Source organism: Chelon labrosus (assembly GCF_963514085.1).
Source record: "Chelon labrosus genome assembly, chromosome: 6".
Lineage (NCBI taxonomy): Eukaryota > Metazoa > Chordata > Actinopteri > Mugiliformes > Mugilidae > Chelon > Chelon labrosus.
In genome coordinates, this window is record NC_140342.1 from 7,356,486 (window position 1) to 7,380,344 (window position 23,859).

The 23,859-nt window shown below is 40.9% G+C and overlaps 3 protein-coding genes across 3 annotated transcripts; 2 read left to right on the forward strand and 1 right to left on the reverse strand.

Moving 5' to 3' along the window:
* The first annotated feature begins 880 nt into the window (after nt 1-880).
* Nucleotides 881-6,663, forward strand: LOC311490026 (acyl-CoA-binding domain-containing protein 5-B-like). The gene is made up of 13 exons (XM_084547361.1): nt 881-987; nt 1,371-1,494; nt 2,439-2,511; nt 3,345-3,495; nt 3,683-3,721; nt 4,052-4,270; nt 4,540-4,755; nt 5,036-5,130; nt 5,220-5,397; nt 5,524-5,732; nt 5,856-5,906; nt 5,994-6,109; nt 6,218-6,663. Exons 1-13 carry the CDS (start codon nt 882-884, stop codon nt 6,228-6,230), a joined length of 1,590 nt encoding a protein of 529 aa, XP_084403487.1. The 5' UTR covers nt 881; the 3' UTR covers nt 6,231-6,663.
* A 960-nt stretch (nt 6,664-7,623) lies between these two features.
* On the forward strand, nt 7,624-18,315 carry LOC311489675 (ATP-dependent zinc metalloprotease YME1L1-like). The gene is made up of 18 exons (XM_084546862.1): nt 7,624-7,799; nt 9,602-9,739; nt 9,904-10,081; nt 10,273-10,350; nt 10,553-10,662; nt 12,847-12,997; nt 13,098-13,181; nt 13,488-13,661; nt 13,764-13,916; nt 14,045-14,177; nt 14,496-14,558; nt 14,667-14,779; nt 14,869-15,024; nt 15,226-15,377; nt 15,484-15,610; nt 16,277-16,350; nt 16,438-16,524; nt 16,605-18,315. The coding sequence occupies exons 1-18, from the start codon at nt 7,767-7,769 to the stop codon at nt 16,746-16,748; spliced, it is 2,148 nt and encodes a 715-aa protein (XP_084402988.1). The 5' UTR covers nt 7,624-7,766; the 3' UTR covers nt 16,749-18,315.
* A 164-nt stretch (nt 18,316-18,479) lies between these two features.
* Nucleotides 18,480-23,226, reverse strand: ptchd3b (patched domain containing 3b; the record flags this gene model as incomplete). The annotated part of the gene is made up of 4 exons (XM_084547178.1): nt 22,052-23,226; nt 21,858-21,979; nt 21,633-21,778; nt 18,480-19,996 (listed from the first exon to the last, which is right to left on the reverse strand). Exons 1-4 carry the CDS (start codon nt 22,769-22,771, stop codon nt 18,480-18,482), a joined length of 2,505 nt encoding a protein of 834 aa, XP_084403304.1. The 5' UTR covers nt 22,772-23,226.
* Nucleotides 23,227-23,859: the final 633 nt, after the last annotated feature.

The window sequence follows — 23,859 nt, forward strand, 5'->3', positions numbered from 1 at the left end:
CTGCATTTCGTTGCTCTGTACCTGTGTAATGAGAACAAAGTTGAATCTAATATAATCTAATCATAGATTGATTTTTAGTCTCGGATACGGTAATAACAAAGTCAAAGAGGTAGGAGCACGTATACATTTTAAAGAGGGCAAATTTTTCAAAAATAGACCAAGAACAAAACAAATCGTAATTTAACCTAACGTTTAGTGAGACTATGCGACAACAGGGACATGCAAAACTTATTATCAAATTTCAAAGTCGTACAACTGCCTGCGTGGGTATGTCACATTATAATAAAAGAGAGAAAAAATACTGCCTCAACGTTGCCCTTTCCTAAATAGACAAAACGCGAAGCAACTTGCCTACATTTCCCATACAACACTGCAGTTTAAATCCCCCCTCAGGAGGGTTTCTGGGATTTGGAGTAAACGTTGAGTTAGAAGCTCGTAATCCAGTCTATGCTTTCTCCGGGGTTTTGCTCAACAAAAACTACATTTCCCAGAGAGGTTTAATTTCAGACGCTGACTGTTTGGTTCATCCTTAACCGGAGTCGAGATTGGCATTCTGCAGACAGACACCGGGCTAATAAAATAAAAATCGCAGCTGGCGATTATGAACTTTATGGTGAGTTTAGCAAATTAACCAAAGGGAAAATTATTTATGCTGAAGATTATTGTCTGTTGTAATTGCTAAAGCCGACACAGTTAATTAGTGTAGCCCAATTTCATTTTAAAATCTCCCGGATTAACGATAGACACTCTAACTCCTTTAAATAGACGATTGGCAACCAGATGTAGAGGTGACCTATTGTGTCCCTTATGCAATATTTTCTGAACTGTCTTGATTTTGCCATTAACTGCTTCACATTTGTTGAAGATGTGAGGACTCCTAAATGTCATCCTGGTCTGCACTCAGCATGGCGCTGGAGGAGGACGAACACAGCCTGGAGGAGAAATTTGCTGCCGCAGTTAAAGTGATCCGGAGTTTGCCTGAAGAAGGTGATGACTTGTTCCAATCTGTTCATATGGATAGAGGAGAGAGATTGAACTCAAGTGTTCAGTTATGTGCCACGGAGCATGAAATGTGTTTATTGGTGTGTAAACACTCCAGGTAACTGACCTACATGCAGAGCACTTAAGAGCTGTCACTCTTGACTGACCCCTTTATTTATAAAGCTGCTGCAGGGGTAAGAGCTGATTAACTTAATCAGTGGTTTCTCAGGCCTAATAACTTCACCTGGAGCACCACATTTGTTTCTTTCTAGCACATGTATAGAAAGACACTAAGCTCAGTGTGTTTGAATGAATGACTGCATCAGTGAACTTCCCAAAAAGCCAACCTGTTCTCAGGTATTTTCTTCTGTCTTCTCATGATTCCTCAGGTCCTTTCCAGCCATCTGATGAAATGATGCTGATGTTCTATAGCTATTACAAGCAGGTCACCATGGGGCCCTGCAACATCCCCAGACCAGCTGGCTTCTGGGACACCCATGGCAAAGCTAAATGGTTTGCATTTACATTATAGTCTCACAATAGTCCACTCCTAAATTTAAAGCTCTGACGATTGGCCACATGAGATACATAGCAAGAGTAGCTGTGTGTTTCACATTAGTATGGAGAAAAAATAACCATAAAATTCATAATAATAAAGTACTTAGGATTATAAATATCTGGGGAGAGTGAGGTCCTTCATGCTGAGGATGTTTTATGAGTCTGTGGTGGCCAATGCCCCCTTTATGCAATTGCATAGAGAGTAGTAGACATTAAAAGACTCAACAAACTAATCCGCAAGGCAAGTGATGTTGTCTGGGTGGAGTTGGACTCTCTGATCACAGTGTCAGATCTGAGGATGTTAGCAAAAGTGAAGACCATCCTGGACAAGTCCTCCCACCCACTCCACAACACTGTGGCCAGTCTACCTTCAGCAATAGATTTATTCAACCAAAATGCACCACAGAACACCATAAGAGATAATTCCTGCCTGTGGCCACCAAACTCTATAACTCGTCCTGTTGAGTGTTGGTCAGCCTTAACACTCTTAACATTTCAGACTGCTATAATTTAATGTAACCATCATCTGCAAATTGTAAATACTTTGTGCAATGTTTTGTTTGCAGCTTCAATTTTTATTTTTATAGATATTTTTATATTGTTATTTTATTCTATTTGCATTTTACTGTTTGTCCTCGCAAATGTCACCTAATGGGGGTAACTGCAACAAAGCAATTTCCGTGAAAGATTTATAAACTATTCTGATTCTGATTCTGATTCTGAAGCCACAATTTATTTTAATAATAACCAAACATGTACAGTACTGTTGTGAATACCCCTGCAGTAAAGTTTTGTGAGATTTCCTCAACACTTAATACTACTTAAACTGTACAGCTTCTGTCGTTCGCTAGACTCGGTCTTTGAGTTTATTATGAACTATGTTGTTGTGTTGTTGCCAGGGATGCATGGAGCTCTTTAGGAAATATGTCGAGGGAAGAAGCCATGAAGAATTATATTGAAGGTATCCAGCTGGTAAGTCCTCTCAGAGAAATCTGAAGCTGAATAAAAGCCACAGCGTACAGAATAATAAACAGTTACTTTGTATTGTTCATAAGAATGTTTTGGCTTGGTAAAAAAAAAGTGTTTGACCAATATTGCATTTTGTTTAACAATGAGAGCACTGCAAATTAGAAAAGACTACATTACTTTAGTCCGTCAATTTCTTCCTTATTAAGAAGTGCTACCATGATAAGGGCTAAACAATGACAGCAAAATGTATAAACCTGTCTATAGTGCTACCCTCGTTACTTTCAGCATTTTAGTATAATGACATTAACACTACAGCTTCACAGCTGTAAGCCCAACTTTAAACATATTGCCTTGTTATGCTATTAAAAAAAGGTTGGGAATTTGGGAAATTAGTTCAACAGTGGCAGGGCATTTTAAATAAGAAAAGTCTACTTTTCTTTGGCATGCTAGTTAAATAAGAAATTTTAGCATGCTAACAGGCTAACAACAATAGCAAACATGATAAGCCTGCTCAACATTAATGTGCTAGCCTTGTGGCTGTCAGCATGCTGGCATGATGATGTTTGAGGAATTTGTTGAACAATAACAGGACATGTTTAATAAGCACTGGCTATGGCAAATTTTATCATTCATCTTAACCACATAGCACATAACTGGCACTGAGGCCCTCTTATTACCAGCTAACCTTAGTCTGACCATAACTGTCTTTGCAACATATATTTATGTACTGTCTATTAAAATAGTGTTGAGTTATTGTTGACTTTAAAGATAGGGCAATCTATCCACATGCTCCCACTGGTTTTCAGCATAAAACTCTTTTGTATGTGTGCCGTCAGATTTTGGAGACCATCCCAGTCTCAGATGAAGTGTCCGACCTAGTACAGAAGCTTGGCAACTTCTACACAGAGGTGGAAGGAGACGGGGAGGAGGCTGAAGAAAATGAAGCCAACAGGAGACCCTTCACCAGACCGTTTGCAGGACATACTGGTAACGTACATGATCACAGATGCCAGCTTACTGTTCCTCACTTGAAGGCACATCAAATGAAATTAGAGAACAATGCAGTGAGGACACTGCGGCTCAAGGGTGATGGAGTACTGCTGTTCATTCTCTCTGCTAGACACAGAATTGTTTTATTCCTGACTCCGAGCCTGTCTTACATTTTTATCACTAGATGAGCTGGTTAAAGCTGTAAAGAAACCAACAATGGAAGGCAAGTCTTTGGTGTCTGTAGCTCTGTAGAGCTGATCAATTAGTGTATTATTTAACGTCATTCAATTGCTTTAATTAACAAAAGACTGATAAGCGTACGCTGTCATTGACTTTGTTAGTAAAATGGTTCAGATGTTCTTGTGCAGTCTGTCATGTGCTGTAGTAAAGTGTGTTGGTTTGTTAGTGGCTTGCATCGTAGTTTGTGTTGGGTGATGTATATGTAGAGTGCAGAATCTGAGTTACAATGTCAAGTGCTTCACTTTGCATAGATTCATACTGTGCTCCAAATGCAGCTCATAAGTTAATCAAGAGTCTTTCCCTTACTGTTCAGGCTATGGGGATCTGTGGGATGATATACAAAACCTCCACGAAAAAGATAAAGACAGCATTGTTCATGGCATAAGTGTCAGTAGCGAGGAGGCAGAGGGAAGCAAGGAAAATAGTGAAATCAAGAGAAAAGAGGAAAGTAGTGATTGGAGGAGAAGTGAGGACGAGGATAATGGGGATGAAGAAGACAATACAGACGATGACGACAAGAAGGAGGAAAGAGGTACCACATAGCTTTAGTCGGAAGTAGTTTCGTGTTGTTTTCTGTGTTGTTGTAGATGAGATACTCACACTAGGCCAACTAACATTTCTTTTACATTATTTAAGAAGGTAAAGATTTGAAGACTCAATTGAAAATAATATTTCTACAAGATAAGTCAAAAGTAGTTTGCACTGTACATACAGGGTGAAATATGGATTTCCAAAGAGCACATAAAAAAATACACCTTTTCATAATCTCTTGTTCGCATTGTCTCATTGGTACCATCTCAGATTGGAGTCCTGACCCAAGGTTCTTAATGGTAGGGGACAAGAGGTGGAGGTCTGACACCAAGGGCTCCAGCAGCAGTGTGGAGCCCAGCATGTCCTCCATCACCAACGGTACACACAGCTCCCTCAACAGCGAGGTGGAGGAGGAGGAACTGGCCTGTTCCATGGAGCCCGCTGTACAGTATAACCCATACATGCACTATAATGGACACATGAGTGGTAAGATTACACATGAGTGCAAAATTGTGCATTTTGATCTTGATTGTAAGGTGTACAAGGAAAACTACAGTAGCTGAAATATCACTTTCATATGAATGAAGAACTATGTGAAACATCCTTAATGCATCAAGCAGACACACAAAAAGGTGTAAGCAAATGCATACGTAATCATGTGTATGTTATACATGTTGTTGTACTATATAATGACTGTATAGCCCTGAATATGAAGCACATACTTACAATGTTAATATATACATAATCTGTGTTGTTGACCTTTCAGATCATAGTGATACTGTTCCTGAGAAGAACCATCGATCCACAGACTCAGATAATGAAGAATTCTGTGACTCAATGGAGCATCTAGCCATGGATGAGGTGTGGTCCAAAGTCCTCCAAAGTGTTAGAGATAGTTACTGTACATAATAAAAGCCAATACATTAACTGTCTCTTCTTTTTCTGCTAAGCGGCTGTCTACATCAAAAGGCCTATCACCTGAATCAGGAGATGTCTCTGTGAGGCAAAAGGATCGGTGGTTTGAGAGCAGCGCTACCCTGAAAGAAGGAGAAGATCAAGTGGGAGATTCCTGCCTTAGAGTGGGGATAAGTCCAAGCAAACACAGCTCCTTGTCAAGAAGAGGGAGAGGTGAGACTACATGATTTGATTTATACGTACAATCTTAAGATGAATGATTTCCTAACAAAGAGCACAGTTTTCCCAAATGATTGCATTTCATATCATTAATCTGTCAAATTCTGACTCGCACTCCAGGTTCTCAGTCACCAAGGGCTACTTGCAGCCCGCAGCGCTGCGTTAGTGTAGATGATGTCTGCTGTTGTGTGTCACGGAGCAGACATTCTGTCATTGCTACCAGGGCAAACATCAACGAGCAAATAGCTACCACTCTGCTGAGGCTTCAGCATGACATGGCCAATGTGCTGCACAGGCTGCGCTCTCTGGAGGTGCTGACCAGATCACAGGTAAAGAAAACATCAAGGGAGACCACATTATTTGGTCTGTAGTGATCATAACAATTCCTTTTGTCTCAGTATTTATTAATATGCATGCACATGTGTACTAAAATTGTTATTTCATTCTTTTAGTCGAGATCATCTTCACCAACAGGGGAGGACATTGTACCTGTTGAACGAAAGGTTCTATTTTTATCTTTTGATCCATTACAAATTAATACCCCATCGGGAAACAAAGTGACTTTACCCCTGTTTTCTGTTTTTTTATAGTTCCTGAGACCATCTTGGTGGCCTTTTGACTTCTCTCCGCTCACAGTGATGTTGACTGCACTCTGGCCTCTGATTGCCCATTGGCTTATCCAGCTTTACATACAACGGAGGAGAAGGTGAGCAAAATTCTGATAAAGCATTTGATGTCTCTGATTACGATTTTTGTTTTGCCATCATACTTGATGACTAAAACTCATATCTGCTCACTGCTTCTCTCATCACAGGAAAATCCCATGAACCGGACAACTGTCAAACAAAGAACATCAATTCTGGGTGAATTGGTGCACATTGGTTGCTTTCTGGCTTTGTGAAGGCACCACTGCAGATGTGGTGGAGTGAGGCATCAGTAGGAATGGAAAGGCTACATTAGATACATGGATGGTCAGAAAAGAACCATGGAAACGTGTAGAAATTTTACTCAAGGGCAGTTTTTTGAGTGTTAGAAAGGGATGATTTCCATGTTATTAATGCTGGAACAATTTTTTTCTTACGTTATCTTAGCATTAGGTTGTGATCTGTGATCTGACATAAGGCTCTCAGATCATCAGGAACTCAACATACACATAAATCACAGAATTCGTAACTGAAATAAACTCACGACTCATTATCATACATTAGCTGTGGAGTTCAAGTTCAAACTGTCATAGCCACATAATTTATTTTTTGTACATTCTATTGTTTAATTAAGCTTCTATTTTAATTAAGATTCATATAATTTGTCAAATCTCTTTTTTCTAATGAGATAAGCCTTTACCTGTATTATCTGACATGTATAAATATTACAGGGACGTTCTTCTTTTAAGACCAAATAGATATTTAAAGTTAAAGATATGGGTATTTGTGTGTAAAAGTATCTATTTATTTTATTGATTCAATGCAACGTTAGGAAGATTGCACTCTTGCAAAAACTAAAGACAAAATAAGAGTATGGACAATCCATATAACTATATAATAACACATATATAATCATTGTTGTTTCTTCTTAGTTTTACAGTAAACATGAGGATGTTTGATGTTTTTAAGCAATGTTACAGTGCTTACAGTTTTAAAACATCAGTATATTCAACTAATTAAAAAATGCAATAAACACATTCTTGGAACAAACATGTTTACGGTTATTGTGGAGAGTAACTCCTGAAAGACTGAGTGTTTGTGAAAAAGAATGTTGACGGTTTTTATGCATAACATTGTAATTCCTGAGAATTACAATGAGAGCATATATATATTTTAATATAATGAATTGATCCAGCTGCAACAACCAGTTGCAGTAACTGTCCCAAAAATGAAAGCAGACCTCGCAGCCTTCCTGACCCTGTTAGCCAGATGGCTCACTTTGTTGGAAAGGGGTGGGGATGGGGGTGTAGTTATAGTTTCTGTACTGAAACGAATTGTAAAGGTATTTTGTTTTCATAGAAGGTATGAAACTCAAGAAAATATTGGGGGGGGGGGGCATATTAAAATATTAGTGTAGTGTGCAGGGACAAGGTAGCAGTTTGACATTCGCAGTCAAAATGTACTCCCATTTTATAAAGTGGAACCTTTGTCTAGGCCAGAAGACGAGAACAGATTTCGACACGGATACAAATATTTGTCACAACATGGTTGAGGTCATATCCGGTTTATTTTCAGCTGCCAGACTATCGCTGAAGTTCGCAGTCGGACTTGCTATGCCAGCTGCAGAAGGACAAAGTGAAACTAACACAGAACTTTAAGTCTCAGGGACATTGATATAACGTTCACAAGTCAACGGTCCAGCACAAGTGACAGCTAAACATGTTTTCCTTGTCAATGACGGTCCAGCCACAGGTAAGAGGGCTAGAAAACTGAGGCCGAGCTAACGTTAGCATTGTTGTTGTTTTGGGTTTAACCTCGTTCAGTTGAGCTTGCTAGTAGCGAGGTTAACCTTAGCTTGTTTTCTTAGGGTTTAGACTGTTGTCCTTCGTTTTTGTTTGATAATTCACGTCAGTGGACATTTATCCCCTACTGCCAGCTTGCTGTTTAGCCGCAGTTAAAACTAAGAACCAGAGTTTGTGCCGTTGGGAGAAGTTTCCTTTAGCTAGCTATAACTACTGTCCTGCTGCGCGTGCAGTGTTCCGCTATTAGTCTGGCAAATAATCAAATAATAGTCACCTAGATGTGGGCCTGTTTTTTGTTTTTTTTAAACTAAGCAGATCAAATTTTGATTTACATCATGTAACTTTGTTACGCTAGCTACCTGATGTCTTACCCTTCACCATTATTAGTGTCAATACACACTGCCTGGCCAAAAGTCGCCACCTGGATTTAACAAAGCAAATAGGTACGAGCCTCCTATTGGATAATTACTGCATGGGTGATTATCTTTCAGCTGGCAATAAGTTATTTAACCCCAACTGATGCAATGAGTAGCTTCTCATGTCCCATGTCGAAAGACACATCCCGTGGTCGTGGAAGAGGTGTTAGTCTGTTTGAGAAGGGTCAAATCATTGGCATGCATCAAGCAGAGAAAACATCTAAGGAGATTGTAGAAACGACTAAAATTTGGTTAAGAACTGTCCAACGCATTATTAAAAACTGGAAGGATAGTGGAGAACCAAAGAAATGTGGTCAAAAAAAATTCTGATTGATTGTGCTTGGCGATCACTTTTGATGAAAAACAACAGTAGAACTCCGGGCCATGTTTAAAAGTGAAAGTAAGAGCATTTCCACACATACAGTGCAAAAGTAACTCAAAGGATTGGGACTGAACAGCTGTGTAGCCTTAAGAAATCCACTAATCAGTGAGGCTAACCAGAAAAAAGGCTTCAGTTTGCTAGGAAGCATAAAGATTGGACTCTGAGGCAATGAAAGAAGGTCATGTGTGACTCATGAGTCATGTCCCATGAGTCACACATGGGACATGAGAAGCTATGAGTCCAGATTTACCCTGTTCCAGAGTGATGGGGGCATCATGGTAAGAAGAGAGGCAGATGAAGTGATGCACCCATCATGCCTAGTGCCTGCTGTATAAGCAGTGCTGAAACCTTGGGTTGCTGCAGTTGGTCAGGTTTAGGTTCAGCAACATTATGTGTCCAAAGAATGAGGTCAGCTGACTACCTGAATATACTGAATGACCAGGTTATTCCATCAATGGACTTTTTCTTCTCTGATGGCACGAGCATATTCCAAGATGACAATTCCAGGATTCATGGGGCTCAAATTGTGAAAGAGTGATTCAGGGAGCATGAGACATCCATTTTCACACATGGATTGGCCACCACAGAGTCCAGACCTTAACCCCATTGAGAATCTTTGGGATGTGCTGGAGAAGGCTTTGCTCAGTGGTCAGACTCTCCCATCATCAATACAAGATCTTGGTGAAAAATTAATGCAACACTGGATGGAAATAAATCTTGTGTCATTGCTGAAGCTTATCGAAACAATGCCACAGCGATTGCGTGCTATAATCAAAGCTAAAGGTGGTCCAATGAAATATTAGATAAATCTTTTTTTTTTTTTTGATGGGATATTTTTTTTTTTTTGGCCAGGCAGTGTAAAATGCCTTTAGATTACGAAGGGGTTTGGTAATCACAATTCGTTTATGTCCACAATATTTTACTTACTTGCTGTTTTATCACATGTGGTCACAGGTGACTGTACCTCTGAGTCACCTCATCAACGTCCTCCATTCTCTGAAGAGCTCAGTGGGAAGCGGCAGCAGTGTCACCTGCAAATCAAGAAAACACAAGGAGCCTCATGCCCCAGACTCAGAACTACACTGTACAGAGGTACTCATTAGCAGGGAATAATCATGGTGATGGATTTTAATACTTCCAATCCCTAAGATGGTCTTGCTAACCAAACCATTGTGTCATAGCATAAGGGGGATTATACCACACCTCTCGTGCAAAACTATAATGTAATGTTTGTGTGTGTGCATGCAACTATGCAGTCCATGTGGAACCTACGGGAGCTTGGTATATCAGAGCTGGGAACTCAGCAGCTGGATGAGCTTGTGAAGTGTGTGTTACCACACTTGAGTCCACAGGAGACGCCACTTCCTTTTGGTGGTCAGACAGCCTGGAGGACCTCACATCTCTCCACGCACTCCTTTTTCCACAATAAACATGGTGAGAATGAGCATCTTTGTTATCAAAAACACCTCCCATACTCTTCCTTGAACCGCTTAGATAGGTGTTCCTGCAACTGGTGCTTATGTTATGGCATCAGCGACCTCTGGCAACATCTCTTATACAGACCATCAGCATTTATAAAATAATCTTTTTGAACACTTTGGTTGTCCTTTCTTCTCTGTTCTCAGGCTTCATTCCCATGCTGACCCCAAGGCATCGCCCTTCACCTCTTCAGTCTGTCTGCTCAGACTTACAATACTGGCCAGGTAACTAGCAACATTTACTAATGACAAACAAAAACTAAACATTGACTAAATAACAAATATTACTGTTGAATATTTTTATTATTAGTTTTCTTATATGTGCATGTCTAATGTAAATTCAACTGTAACAACAAGTACATTTACTCAGTTTATCTAGGGTGTGGATACAGGGTTTAGTTTGTTTATCTGCTTTGTCTGGTTCAAGTGTGGGTCCAGAGCAGAGGCTTTAAAACTTTAAGGACCAAAACCAGGCGACAGCAGTCAGCATTTGACCGCCCCGTGGAATCTGAAGGGTTCACACCATCTTTTATGAAGGTAGGCATATATTGACCACATCATTCATGCACTCAGCCGTTCTAAAATACCATTCACTGGATACATTTTCACTCAAGAATTCAAGCTTAAAAATATTTAAATGTTGAGGAAAATGTATCATCACTGCAGCTATTTTTCTGTAGTCAAGTCAAACAAAGGCAGAGGTGAGATTGACTCCCATTAAATAGATAGATAGATAGGTTTTATTTGTCACATGCACAGTTATACATAGTACAATGCACAGTGAAATGTATTGTTGTACCTGCAGCCAGTAGTAAAAAAATATATAAGTACTACAGTAAACAGTAGTTGCACACAAGGTAAGCGATATAAGTGTAATGTACACCGATAGAGAAATAGAATATATAAAAAAATAAAATTAAAAAAATGAGAATAAAAATAAAAATATCGACTGAATAAAAATATAGACTGGTAAACTTGGGAGGTGGGGGGGGGGGGGGTAGTTGTATATGTACATAAATTTACAGTATTAAATATTAAGCAGCTACATGAATAAAGTGCAGTGATATTTTAAGTCCAGTTAAGGCTCAGAGTTGAGCAGGTGGATGGCATGGGGATAAAAACTCTTCTTCAGCCTCTCAGTCTTTGTCCTCAGGCAACGGAAACGCCGGCCTGATGGCAGTAGAGAGAAGAGAGAGTGTCCAGGGTGACTGGGCTGTTTCAGGATCTTTGTGGCCCTTAACCTGCAACGTTTGGTGTAAATGTCTGCCGGTCAGGAAGCTGTAGATCCACCTGCACAAGGAGGAGTCCAGGCCCAGGTCATGCAGCTTAGCAGCCAGTCTGGAGGGGACTATGGTATTGAATGCTGAGCTGTAGTCAACAAACAGCACTCTCACATAGTTTCCCTTACCAGTGTCCACGTGGGAGAGGGTCTTGTGGAGGAGGAGGTTTATGGCGTCATCTGTAGATCTGTCCGGCCTGTATGCAAACTGTAGTGGATCCAGGGTGGCAGGCAGTGTGGAGGTGATGAATGTCTTGATCAGTTTCTCAAAACATTTCATCACCACAGATGTGAGGGCTATGGGCCTCATATCTTTCATTCATAAAAGTGGAGGAAATATGTATAATTGATGTTTGAACTATGTCACCATCAAGCTTTTAATTTTGCAACTGAATAAAATATTTCTTTCTTTTTTTAATTTAGTTATCTAATGAAAGTTACACAGCAACATTAGATGAAATTTGTTCTACTCGTGAGATTTGGCTGAACAATATATAGCTAAAGCTATTCTTAGAGAGCCAACTTCACCTTACCCCCACCCGTTTCTCTCTCTAAACATGGCCCCCCTCTCCCGCTCACTCAGTAGACCTGCATGCAGCAACAACACAGGGAGAAACATGGACGAGAATCTAGCTATCGAAGAGGATTGGCTGGTATAAAGAAAAACTATGGCTGAATACTGTGGAGATGGTTATTGATTATAACCATGTAGAGGGTGCCAAAAACAAGCTGTTAACAAAGACTTACACACGACTAATTTTCTCCACCATTTACAACAGTGCTATAAAGTCCAGTACAAAGAGTGTGTTAAACTGTACGAAACCTTCCCGCCCCGAAACAACTATATTGAAAAACTCACATCATCATAAACATGGTCCCTATCTCAAATATGGAACAACGTGTGCTTTATAGATATGAAGCCACATTTTCAAAAGCAGCTCAGCTTTTTGTTACTTTGGTGGAGTATTTTATTGAAATAGTATTTTTATCTAATACAGTGGGTAAAATTAGTAACTCATGTAACCCACATATGCAAATAAATCTTAGATGTCCATAAATTAAGTTACGTGTTAAAAAATGGAATAACGCAGGGAAAAAGTATTGAACACATGAAGAAATGGAGGCGCAAAAAGGCACGGAAAGCCAAGACACCAGCTGAAATCTATTAGTAATTAGAAAGCAATCCTGTCCCTATCAGTGCAAATTAATATCAGCTGGTTCAGTTCCAACTGATAAAAAGGTGTCTCATTGCCAAGGTTTGGTGGTTACTGACATCTGGTGAAAATTTCATGTCGGTAGCACCTTTAGAAATATATTTTCTGAGAAAAATGGTGACGGATGTGATCAATACTAATTTTACCCGCTGTATATGCCAGAAATTAATTTTTTTAAGCCATTTTTCATACAAATGTACAGAAAGTCTGTGTTGTCTTGTACCTCAGGGTTTTCTTACTCGAGACAAGGGCATTGATATGGAAAATCTGGACACCATGCTGAAGAACAAGAACATACCCGATGAACATCAGGATACTTTCAAGAGGGGCTTCGCTGAAGGTTTCTTGAAAGCTCAAGCCCTGACTCAGCGCACTCAAGGCAAATTTTATTGCAGACACACTTATTTTAAACAAACAGTTATTCTATTATCATGCTTTAAGCGATACTGATGTATATTTTTTCCGGTCTGACTGTTCAGACTCTCTGAGGAGGACTCGTCTGATCCTGCTTGTGCTGCTTCTTGTTGGGCTCTATGGTATCTCCAAGACACCATTTATATCGGGTAAAGGTTCCTTTACTCTCGCCTGTTTTGATTTTGTTTATTCATATGATATTGCTTCCAAAATTGTTAATAACAGAGCTTAGCAGTTAGTTAGCCAGCTAACTAACTTTGTTATAACCATAACCATTCGTAGTTCTGTGCAAGCAGCAACAACTAATTCCAACTTGCTGTGCTGAAACACTAATCTATGCCATCAGCTATGGCTATTAAATAACTCAGCATTGTGCAGTGTATGTTTGTTTGTGTGACTTCATTAACAATGCCATGCAGTGTGATTTCGAACTTTAATCTAACCATTTTGGACAGTGCGGTTCCGAACCACATCAGGCTTTGACTCAGCAGTGGACCCTGTCCAGATGAAAAATGTGACCTTTGAGCATGTAAAAGGAGTGGAGGAAGCTAAGAATGAGTTGCAGGAAGTGGTGGAGTTCCTGAAAAACCCACAAAAGTTCACAGTGCTGGGAGGAAAGCTGCCAAAAGGTAAGTTGTCTTTCTAAGTTGCACATTTCTCCTCAGAGCTGTGTTCTGGCAGCACTTTTCTTTCATACAGTACCTCCTCATCCTTGCCTCTCTTTACCCCAGGTGTTCTGCTCGTTGGCCCCCCGGGAACTGGAAAAACCCTCCTTGCCAGAGCGGTGGCAGGAGAGGCGGACGTGCCATTTTACTACGCCTCTGGATCAGAGTTTGATGAGATGTTTGTTGGAGTGGGAGCCAGCCGCATCAGGAACCTGTTCAGTAGGTTTTTCTCATCGCAAAGTTGATTCAGTGATCGTGGATCGTGAACTGTTATAATTGTTGTATTGCATAGTGTGGTATGTGTATTTATTCTTACAATTTTTTTTCACTGCTTTTTTTTTTTTTAGGGGAGGCTAAAGCCAATGCTCCCTGTGTGATCTTCATTGATGAACTGGACAGTGTGGGTGGGAAAAGGATAGAGTCTCCCATGCACCCTTACTCTAGACAGACTATCAACCAGCTGCTTGCTGAGATGGATGGGTAATCTGTTATATTTTTTTATTACTAATATTATTTTATACTCATGTTACCTTATTTTAATTTATATTGAGGTAAATTAAGCATGTTGGTGGATTTGTGGTCAGAAATTCATTTTAATAACAGAATCATTTTTCGTGATGGATGAAAGTACAGTACAGTACAGTACAGTTTTGGAAGTATAATTAGAATAAGATTCCTATGCATGAATTAATTACTTTTTCTTGACTCAAATTGTGAATTGAAAGTGTGCTGAAGACTCTTTTAGGTGGTGAAAGACCACAGACAGATGCACTGACCCACATGGGCATCATTTTGTAGGTTTAAACCAAATGAAGGTGTGATCATCATTGGAGCAACCAACTTCCCGGAGGCTTTGGATAAGTATGTTTTGCCTCTTCTTTGTCTGTTGCTATTAACAGTAAAATGATCAGAGCTTAAAGTTCATATTTCGAAATGTCAGGGACTCTACTAACCGATCTTGTCTTGTAGCGCCCTGATCCGCCCAGGACGTTTTGACACGCAGGTGACTGTACCCAAACCGGATGTGAAAGGACGCACAGAGATTCTCAACTGGTACCTTAAGAAGATTAAAGTGGATCCAGGTGTGAAATCTGCATCTGCTCATCCTGAATTTGGTCATGTCCTTTTCCATCATCCAATGGATGTTTTATGTTTTATGTTATGTCTGCAGCTATTGAGGCCAATATTATTGCCCGGGGCACAGTGGGCTTCTCCGGTGCTGACCTGGAAAATTTGGTCAACCAAGCAGCACTGAAGGCAGCAGTTGATGGGAAAGACATGGTCACTTTGAAAGAGCTGGAGTTTGCTAAAGACAAAATCCTCATGGGTGAGTAAAGCTAGGTGGTTATCAAAACTCACCCCGTTATTGTAAAGATATGATATGCGTCATCTTCCTACTAATCCGTTATCTTGTGTCCACCCGATTGGCTGTACATTTTCATTCATCGTGGCATCACTGTCTTTTAAATCAGTTTTGGATTTGTGTTTTCCTGTTAATATTTTTTTTCTGTTCTGTTCTTTCCTCAAGGCCCTGAGAGAAGGAGTGCAGAGATAGACAAGAAGAACAAGCTCATCACAGCGTACCATGAATCAGGCCATGCCATTGTAGCGTACTACACCAAAGATGCCATGCCTATCAACAAGGCTACCATCATGCCCAGAGGCCCCAGTCTGGGACATGTAAGGAAGCCTAGAGCTAGTTTATACTCTGCATATCCCACATTAATATCAGAGCTGATGAAATGTACGTTCTCTATTTTCTATCCATGTTCACCCCTTCTTCCAGGTGTCCATGCTTCCAGAGAATGATAGGTGGAGTGAGACTCGCTCTCAGCTTCTGGCCCAGATGGACGTCAGCATGGGCGGTCGTGTAGCAGAGGAGATTATATTCGGCCACGAGTACATCACAACTGGTAAGAAGGTCCCTAAAAGGCCAACAGTTTTCAATAGCTGAAATCCTACTGAAGCGGTTCTCATCTTATTACGGAACAGAACAAAATTCGGATTTTATAACCATAACGTCATCGGACAAAATCACTATACACAAATTAAATACAATAACTGTGCTGTGATTGGCGCTGTATTTACATGTAAAATTATCCCACAGAAACAAATGTAGAAGCTATGCTTTTAGTTTTTGTTTCACACAGCACGTAGTCTCTATTGCCTGGCAAAGTGTAGAGTGCATTAAAAACTACTTTTTACTATTACCTGTTACTGCATTATCACACAATACAAGTAAAACAAAACAAACAAAAAACAAGTCATGAACAATCTGGATAGCCGTGTCTCTGCAGTTACTACAATGTATCCTTGTCAGTCCTTATTTTATTGTATAGATTAGTATATACATAATCCATTTTTCCCATTTCTCTTGGCACCTCTTGAATTGTTATCTTTTGAGTCAGCTGCTCCATAACACACATTTCGCTTACTGCTTTCTTCTATTCATACTGTGTTGGTCAGTTCCTGTCAGTTTTAATATAGGTATATGTCGGTTCAAAATTCCTGTAGTCCGAGCCCGGCCTAAGTGTGCAGTACCTCTTTAAGAAGGTACATGTCATTTCTTTCTCCTCCAGGAGCATCAAGTGACTTTGATAGCGCTACCAAGATTGCTAAGATGATGGTGACCAGATTTGGAATGTGTGAAAAGGTAGGCTCACCTAAAAGCGACATCTGATTATGCTACATTCAGTTTTCTGCATTTATTTATGTATTGACTTCCCTCCTCGTCTCACAGCTGGGTGTGATGACCTACACTGACATGACAGCCCAAAGCCCAGAGACACAAGCTGCTGTGGAGCATGAAGTCAGGGTGTTACTGAAGGTTTGTGTGATCTGTTACACAGACAATGTCCAAGCTAACTCCCATGACCATTTTCCTACGTTTTCTGTTGCTTTCCTCAGGATTCGTATGAGCGTGCCAAAGCCCTGCTAAAGTCCCATGCCAAGGAGCACAAGAACTTGGCTGATGCTCTGCTCATGTACGAGACGCTGGATGCCAAAGAGATCCAGCTGGTTCTAGAGGGCAAGACCCTCGAGACCAGATGAAACCAGCCGAAACGGAGACAATCACTGAACCCATCAGGAATGGGGTCAGATCTTAAGAGGGCACAGAAGAAAGCTTAAACTCAGAGGTCTGCATTCTCAATGACAAGATGAACAATGTCTTATCTTCATGCTGTCACCTTCATGGAATCTCCTCAGTATCTCCAGATAAGTTTTGCTGTTATTTTAAACCCAAACATGACTTTGCTGTGTTCAGATTTAAGCAGGTGTATATTGCACATGTTCACTGGATGTGATGAAGGTTAAAAGTTTAAATGCCTAATGTCAAGGATGACGCTCAGGTCACTTTATTAGATGGTGGGTGGAAATAAGAACACATGAATGTAAATATGTACCTCAAACATAAAAGTAGTATCTGGAGAGGATGTTTTAAAGTGGAGAAGTAGATTCTGTTTAGAATCAACACAGATTCTCATTCTGAGCCACATGTGACCCAAAGAGCTACTTTACAATCATAGCGACCAGAATTGAACTCATTTAACTTCAACCCAGCTCATGTTTTAGTCGCCTGCCAGTCTTTGTGTTCATATCTGGTGTCAGGCTATACTTTCTTCTTCAGCTTGTGTTATTCCCAAGTGAGTGCATGGAGCTGTCACGTCTTTCCATCCGATGCTTTGAGCACACAATGATTGGCCATATCATGCTGTGTCCCTGTTGCTTCTTTTTCAATGTGGCCTTTTGGGGAATGTAACATTATTTGTTCTTCCTTTTGAAGTAGCAAGTGTATATAGTTGGACTACATTGTGTCAGCACTTTGAGTGTACAAGTATACAGGGACATCCTTGTGTAACTTATTTCATTTCTGCTGTTTGTACAGATAAAACAAAAGCTGCTGCTCAGCATCCAAAAGCATGAAACACATAGACGCTGCGTTTATGTAGTGATAGAGCACCAGACACTTTAGGATTTTAAACGTCAACCTAAGTTTGGCTTCTGAAAAGCCTGTCATCAAAATTTGTGGAATAAATGCTTCTCAGATTATTCAGACCAACCACAAGGACAGTTCTGAAGGGTACTGTCAATTTCAGATCTTTCACCCACATCTTGTGCTCCATACCTGTGTGTTTTGTGAACAATACAGTGGATGGAGGATGCTGGTCTTACCCTGCACTTCCTCCAGGTTTGAAAGAAGATGTGAGACAAACAAAGTGACATGATTGACTCTGAATATGATATTTTTTCAAGGCAGATTGTAGGTAGAAATGTACATTTAGGCACCTGATAAAATGTGGAATGTCATCAGCTGTGTATGTAATCCATATTAAGAAAGCTCATTTCTTTAAATGTTCATCACCAGCTTGCTGTGCTTCATAGTTTATTTTTCCCCCTTTAGTTCAGACATAATATATTCATTGTGTTGGCCTTTGAACCATGTTTAGCTGTGTATATGTATATGACTGGGATGTAATAGGAACATTGTATATAGATGTATAGTAATGCTTTTAAGCAGTGTACACTCTGAATGGCTCTCTGCTGTAGATCACCCCGCAGTGTGACAGAAATGATAATCAATATTTGTGCAGCTGAAATAAAGAACCCCAAAATTAAACTTATTGTGTGTGTTGGTCAGTACATGGGAATGTGTTATTTCACAAAATGGACCAGGCTTTTTGTTCTTAGGCTGTTTTGTTTAGGCTTTGTTTAGACAAATGAGGCTACATTTGAGTTTCCTGACTGTGACACACACAGTCCCGAAGGTCATCCATCCCCTCTTCACTTTCCACAGATCCCCAACACTGTCAGAAAGACCGGAATAAACACCAAGCCATGGAGCAGCCCAAACACAATCACAAGAAACACAATCCTGAAGAATGTCCTAAAGATGTAACTCCCAGACACGGACAGCACCACCACGCCTAAAACGGTGGACAGTGCTCCTTGCAGGATCGGATACCCCAAATGGGCCAGGGCGTCCATAGCCTTCTCATTGACGTCACTCTTGGCGCTCGAGACGAAAGCGTACGAGATGTGCGCTGAGAAATCGACGGAGAAGCCGATGCACATGACCAGGTTGATCATGGAAATGGAGTCCAGACTGACCCCCCACAGCGACATGAATCCCGTCACGCCGGCCATGACCGAACAAACCGCAAAAGCCACCCATATGGAGCAAAGAGGGTTGGGTATCAATATGAGCGAGACGACAATTATCACAGTCACAGCCACCAGGATGGTTTGAATGGTGTTGTCTGCAATGACGGTGTACTGGTCGAAGTAGATGAAAGCGGGGTGGTATACCAGAAGCTCCGCTGGGCATTCCTCCGCTGTCTTCCTGAGCCCAACCATCATGTCCTTCATGGTAGTTTTTTTGTTCAGCGTCTGAATGAAAAAACGAGAAGCCTGAATGTCGTCGGCTTCAGTCAGGCTGATGTCTTCTCTGAACATGGGGTTGTGTTCTAAGAAATGAGGCAGATGTGTTTGGAAAGCCTTCTGCGAACTTATGTTGAGATTAGAAGCGTTTGCATGCTTTTTATAGGAAATGAACCAAGCCAATGTGTTATTGACATAATCCAAACTTTCAAAATTTGAAATGCACGACTGTAGTACCCTCTGTTCGTCTTCATCCCAATAAGAGAAGGGTTGCTTGACTGCCACCATCACATTGCAGCTATATTCAGACAAGTGCTGCCTCTGCTGGTTGTAGTAAGTGATAATGTAGGAATCATCCAAAGCCAGGTTCTTGATGTCGAGTCCATCCTCTAAGATAAAGCTGCCATAGATGCTAACAGCCAGATAGCCTGTGTAAATGACAAATGCGCATGCTTTTGTCAGTTTGTGGGTCAGAAACGGGCCGTAGAAGCGCTCAAAAAAGTAGCTCATGGTCTCAGTTTCCTCCTTTTCTGTGATTCGATTGTAGCGACCCCCAACGCAGCACATACTGAAGGCTTTTGTCTTCACGGATGGCAGGTCCTCTGGTATTTTAGCACAGGTGAACCAGTGCTTATTCTCCCCTTCCCTCTGTCCATTCAAAGCCATGCACGCCCCCAGGAAAGTGATGCTGTAGAAATAGCAGAAGCAAACCAAAATTCCAGCATAGAGGCAGAAGGACCGGACGGAGCCAAACGGCGATATGTAGCCCAGGAAGAGAGCCAGGGCGTCGGTCAGGGTGGTGACGGAGATGGAGACGGCAGCTTCTCTGTAGGTTTCGGCAAGCCGGTCAGGAACGGTGTCCAAAACACGGGTCTTCTGCCAGCAGGAGATCATGATGAACATGTCATCGAGTCCAATACCTTCAGAAATGAAAGCCGAGAAAAGAAGAGAAATAAAATGGCAAATGGTGCTTCAGGCCCAAGATCACCAGACATCTCAAAATCCACAGGTCCAGTGTCAGTGTGGTGACCTGCACTGACTACTTCTGGTTTTATTTAGGTAGGAGTAGTTTCTCTAGGAAGTTATTTGCTTCCTTCCACCCCTTTGTTTTCCCCCCAGTTTTTGCATCACCTGCGTCTATATACGTCTCATTGTTTGCAATCTAGTTACCAGATTGTCTCTGTTCCTCATACTTGATTCTGGCCTGTGTCTCGCTGTTGAACTTTAGCAGTGGTCCTTGACAAGTTTGCCTGTTGTGTATTTTTGTAGACTGTTTCTCGCCTATCCCCTGTCTTCCTTACAAACTGTCTACCTTTGTATGGACTTTCTGCATCTGAATCATCACTGTCAGTTGAACTGAGAATTTGTTAGAAAGCCATGAAGAGTCTGATAGTGTTGGTGGTATGGTCCTAATTTTAAGAGCCACTGTGTTTGCAAGTTTAAAGGGTCCATGTGCAATTCTTACACGTGAAAGTCTACTAATAGGTCACGGAGAGTTCTGCTACTTGTGAAATGTGAGAGATTGTTCAAAGTCATCTGTCAATCCAGACAAAATTTTATGAAATGTGACAAATTGCCCCAATTCTGATCCCTTGAATCAGTGGACATGTTTATATGGGAAGTGTTAATTTAAGGATTTAAATCATTCTGATCAGAGATTCCAACTTTAGATGGATCCTAAATAAAGCTAATTAATACGATACACATGGATCAGCCACAACATTAAAACCACTGACAGGAGAAGTAAATAACATTGACCATCTTGTGACAATTCAATGTTCTGCTGGGAAACTTACTTAGACATGTACCACCCACCTAGACCGTCTGGTCATTGCTAAGACCCCATAGCAATGACACTCCTTGATGGCAGCACCTACACAATATCAGGCAGGTGGTCATAATGTTATGCCTGATGAGTGTATGTGTTTCCATTGCCAAACAAATCAACCAGAACAGGACTTTTTTGATATGCGCAAAGTGGCTCTGTCTACTGTGGAGCCTTGAACCTGCTAGAAATAAGACGGACCCATTTTTTCAGTGGTTCTGTCCACATCTATTCCAATCCCCCTTCATCTCTCAAACGCTTCTTTCAACATCTTGTTTTTTGCTAGTGTCATGTTTCTGTCCTTCCCAAAAACATGCCACGTCACCTCATGCCCCCTTAGGGCAAACATGTGCTGGAAGTATGTATTTATTCCAACCAGAGAAAAACAATCAGATCAAATGTTCACATTGTTATTAGGCTTTAATATTTTCCTATTGCATGGATTATCAATGCTCCCTCTAAATCTCACGGAAAATTTGTTCCAATCAGACCAGACTGTCCCAAGTGAGCTGGTTACATAAGGCACCTTTGTTCTGATTGGGTGGTTTTTCAGATTAGTAGCTGAGTAATAATGTCCTTGTAAAGTAGCCAGTGTTAGTTGGGGCGGAAAACTACAAGTTTGAAAATGAAAAAAATATTTGTTTGGAGTTAGACGTCAGAAGTCAGTAAGGAATGTTTATCCAGCCTCGGATAGTGGAACCTTGTGGACTCGTTTGTTAGACAGAACCTACCTAATATCATGAAAGGACAGGAGGCAGCAGTCATAACAAAAGGTTGGCCCAGCAACAGCAGCAGACCAAAGCCACTCAGGACTGCTAGACCTGTGGAGAGAACACCGCAGAACGCCACCCACACCTTCGTCCTCACATTATCCAACCTAGAGACAAAACAGAGATTAAAAAGGTCCATGCATCCAAAATACAATGCATAACATGTCCATCTGGTGTTTTACTGACCTCCAACAAGTTAGAAGTGAAAACATGATGGCGATAGTATAGGCGATAGAGAATAAATAGATGACAGAAGATGGGGATTTATCAAATTCCCACTGCATTGACATGGAGGTGGAGTATGAGACCTAGAAAGAGAAACTTAATTAAACAATGCACTGATGATCTAACAATACTCTGGTACACTGAGTTTTGCTTACCTGAATTGAAGGTGACGATTCATTTGACAACAGATAAATGAAGCTTTCCAACCAAAAGTCAGTTTTAGTTTTGTTGTCCTCCTCTAAGTAATAACGGAGCTGTATGGCTTTCGCACTTTCAACGACTGAACTCTCTGGCTTCAGCTTCACACTTCCCAGACTTAAATATAACGGAATACTCCTAAAATCAGAGTGATGCCACGGATATGTCAGGTTGACAGTGTCTATGTTGGTGGCATTGTTTTCGATAATATCTAGAATATCATTGGACGTGCAGGACCCAACCACCTCAGCACAGACGTCCACGTATCTTAACGTCTGGTTGTCAAGCTGCACAGCCATGTTCCTAACTTTAGAGTCCAAACGCAGGATGTCGTGAAGAGATTCAACAGTCAGGATATTTCTGTCGTTGGTAGCTATGAGAGTAGCATAATTGCCATCTGTGCTCAGCCTCAGACTTGAAAACACAGAATCGTTTCTTGGAAAAGTTTCTTCTATGTATTTCCTCTCCATCTTGGCTGGTCCATCGACAGGTGTGAACTGCTCTTCAATTATATTAGACATTCTCTCCTTAATAAAATAAAAGCCGCTCCCCAGACTGGTTGAGACGATAAGGGGGGTGATCAGGAACCACCAGGGATGGGATCCAATGAAATGACCCATCATTTCAAAGCAAATCCGCAGGGGTCTCTCTATGCAATCTGTTCGGCATCTGGCCATGGCTGTAAAAACTTGGATTTCTGGTCAGTTGTAAAAGACGATACACAAAAGAGCTGCTCCTTTCAGCAATTTCAGACTAACATGAGAGAGACTCAGTGAGTAGCTATTCACAGCCAGCTGTATTTATTGTGCTCTTCTCAGCTCTTTCATGAGCTGGGATTTGCATAATAACAGGGTTGGCCTTCTCTGAAATAATCACAGGCAGATGTGCATGGAGAAAAGGCTCAATCAATGAGCCTATTTAGGACGAGTAGGTGTAGTACGGCTCAGTGGTTCCATCACTCTTCCTGTTACAGATTCTAATTGCTTAACCCTCAGGTGATTCCTGTTCATGGTTAGGTTAGCATGAAAGATTTCCTCCCACCGTCCAAAGACATGCTCATTAGGTTAACTGGTGATTCTAAATTGGCCGTAGGTGTGCATGTGAGTGTGAATGGTTCTCTGTCTCTCTGTGTTAGCCCTGTGTTAGCCGGGCGACCTGTCCAGGGTGTACCCCGCCTGTCGCCCAATGACAGCTGGGATAGGCTCCAGCCCCCCCGCGACCCTTCCCAGGACAAGCGGTTACAGAAGATGAATGAATGAATGAAGAGGCCTTTGAGGACTGATGCAGCGGAGCAGAGGAACAAAACAAAGAGTTGTTGTGCCGCGTAACATGGCTCTTTATTTAAAATATTCAAAGCAATTACCACATGTGGACAGTCATTTTCTGCAACCATTTCAGTTCAGCCTAAAGGATGAAATAAACTGACTGGAGAAGAAAGGAAACCTACAGTTTTAGCAACATGTATCAAAGCCAAACAAAACTTTTACATTTTACACACTTTAAATTTACCCCACTGCTTTGTAAATTCTAACATGAAATTTAATCAAATAAATTTAGTGGATCTAACTCACTGAAAATCAATTTTCAAGTGAACCTGAATAAGTGAGTGTCTATAACTAAATCTGAAGTTGCACTCAGTGTTTGATTTTAGTAGGGTTCAATTTATGTCAAGTAGTGGGCAAAGAATGAAAATCACAATGCACAGTGATGAAGTTACACAAACTTAATAAGTTACTATTAGTTATACTATATGTTCAAGTAGTAC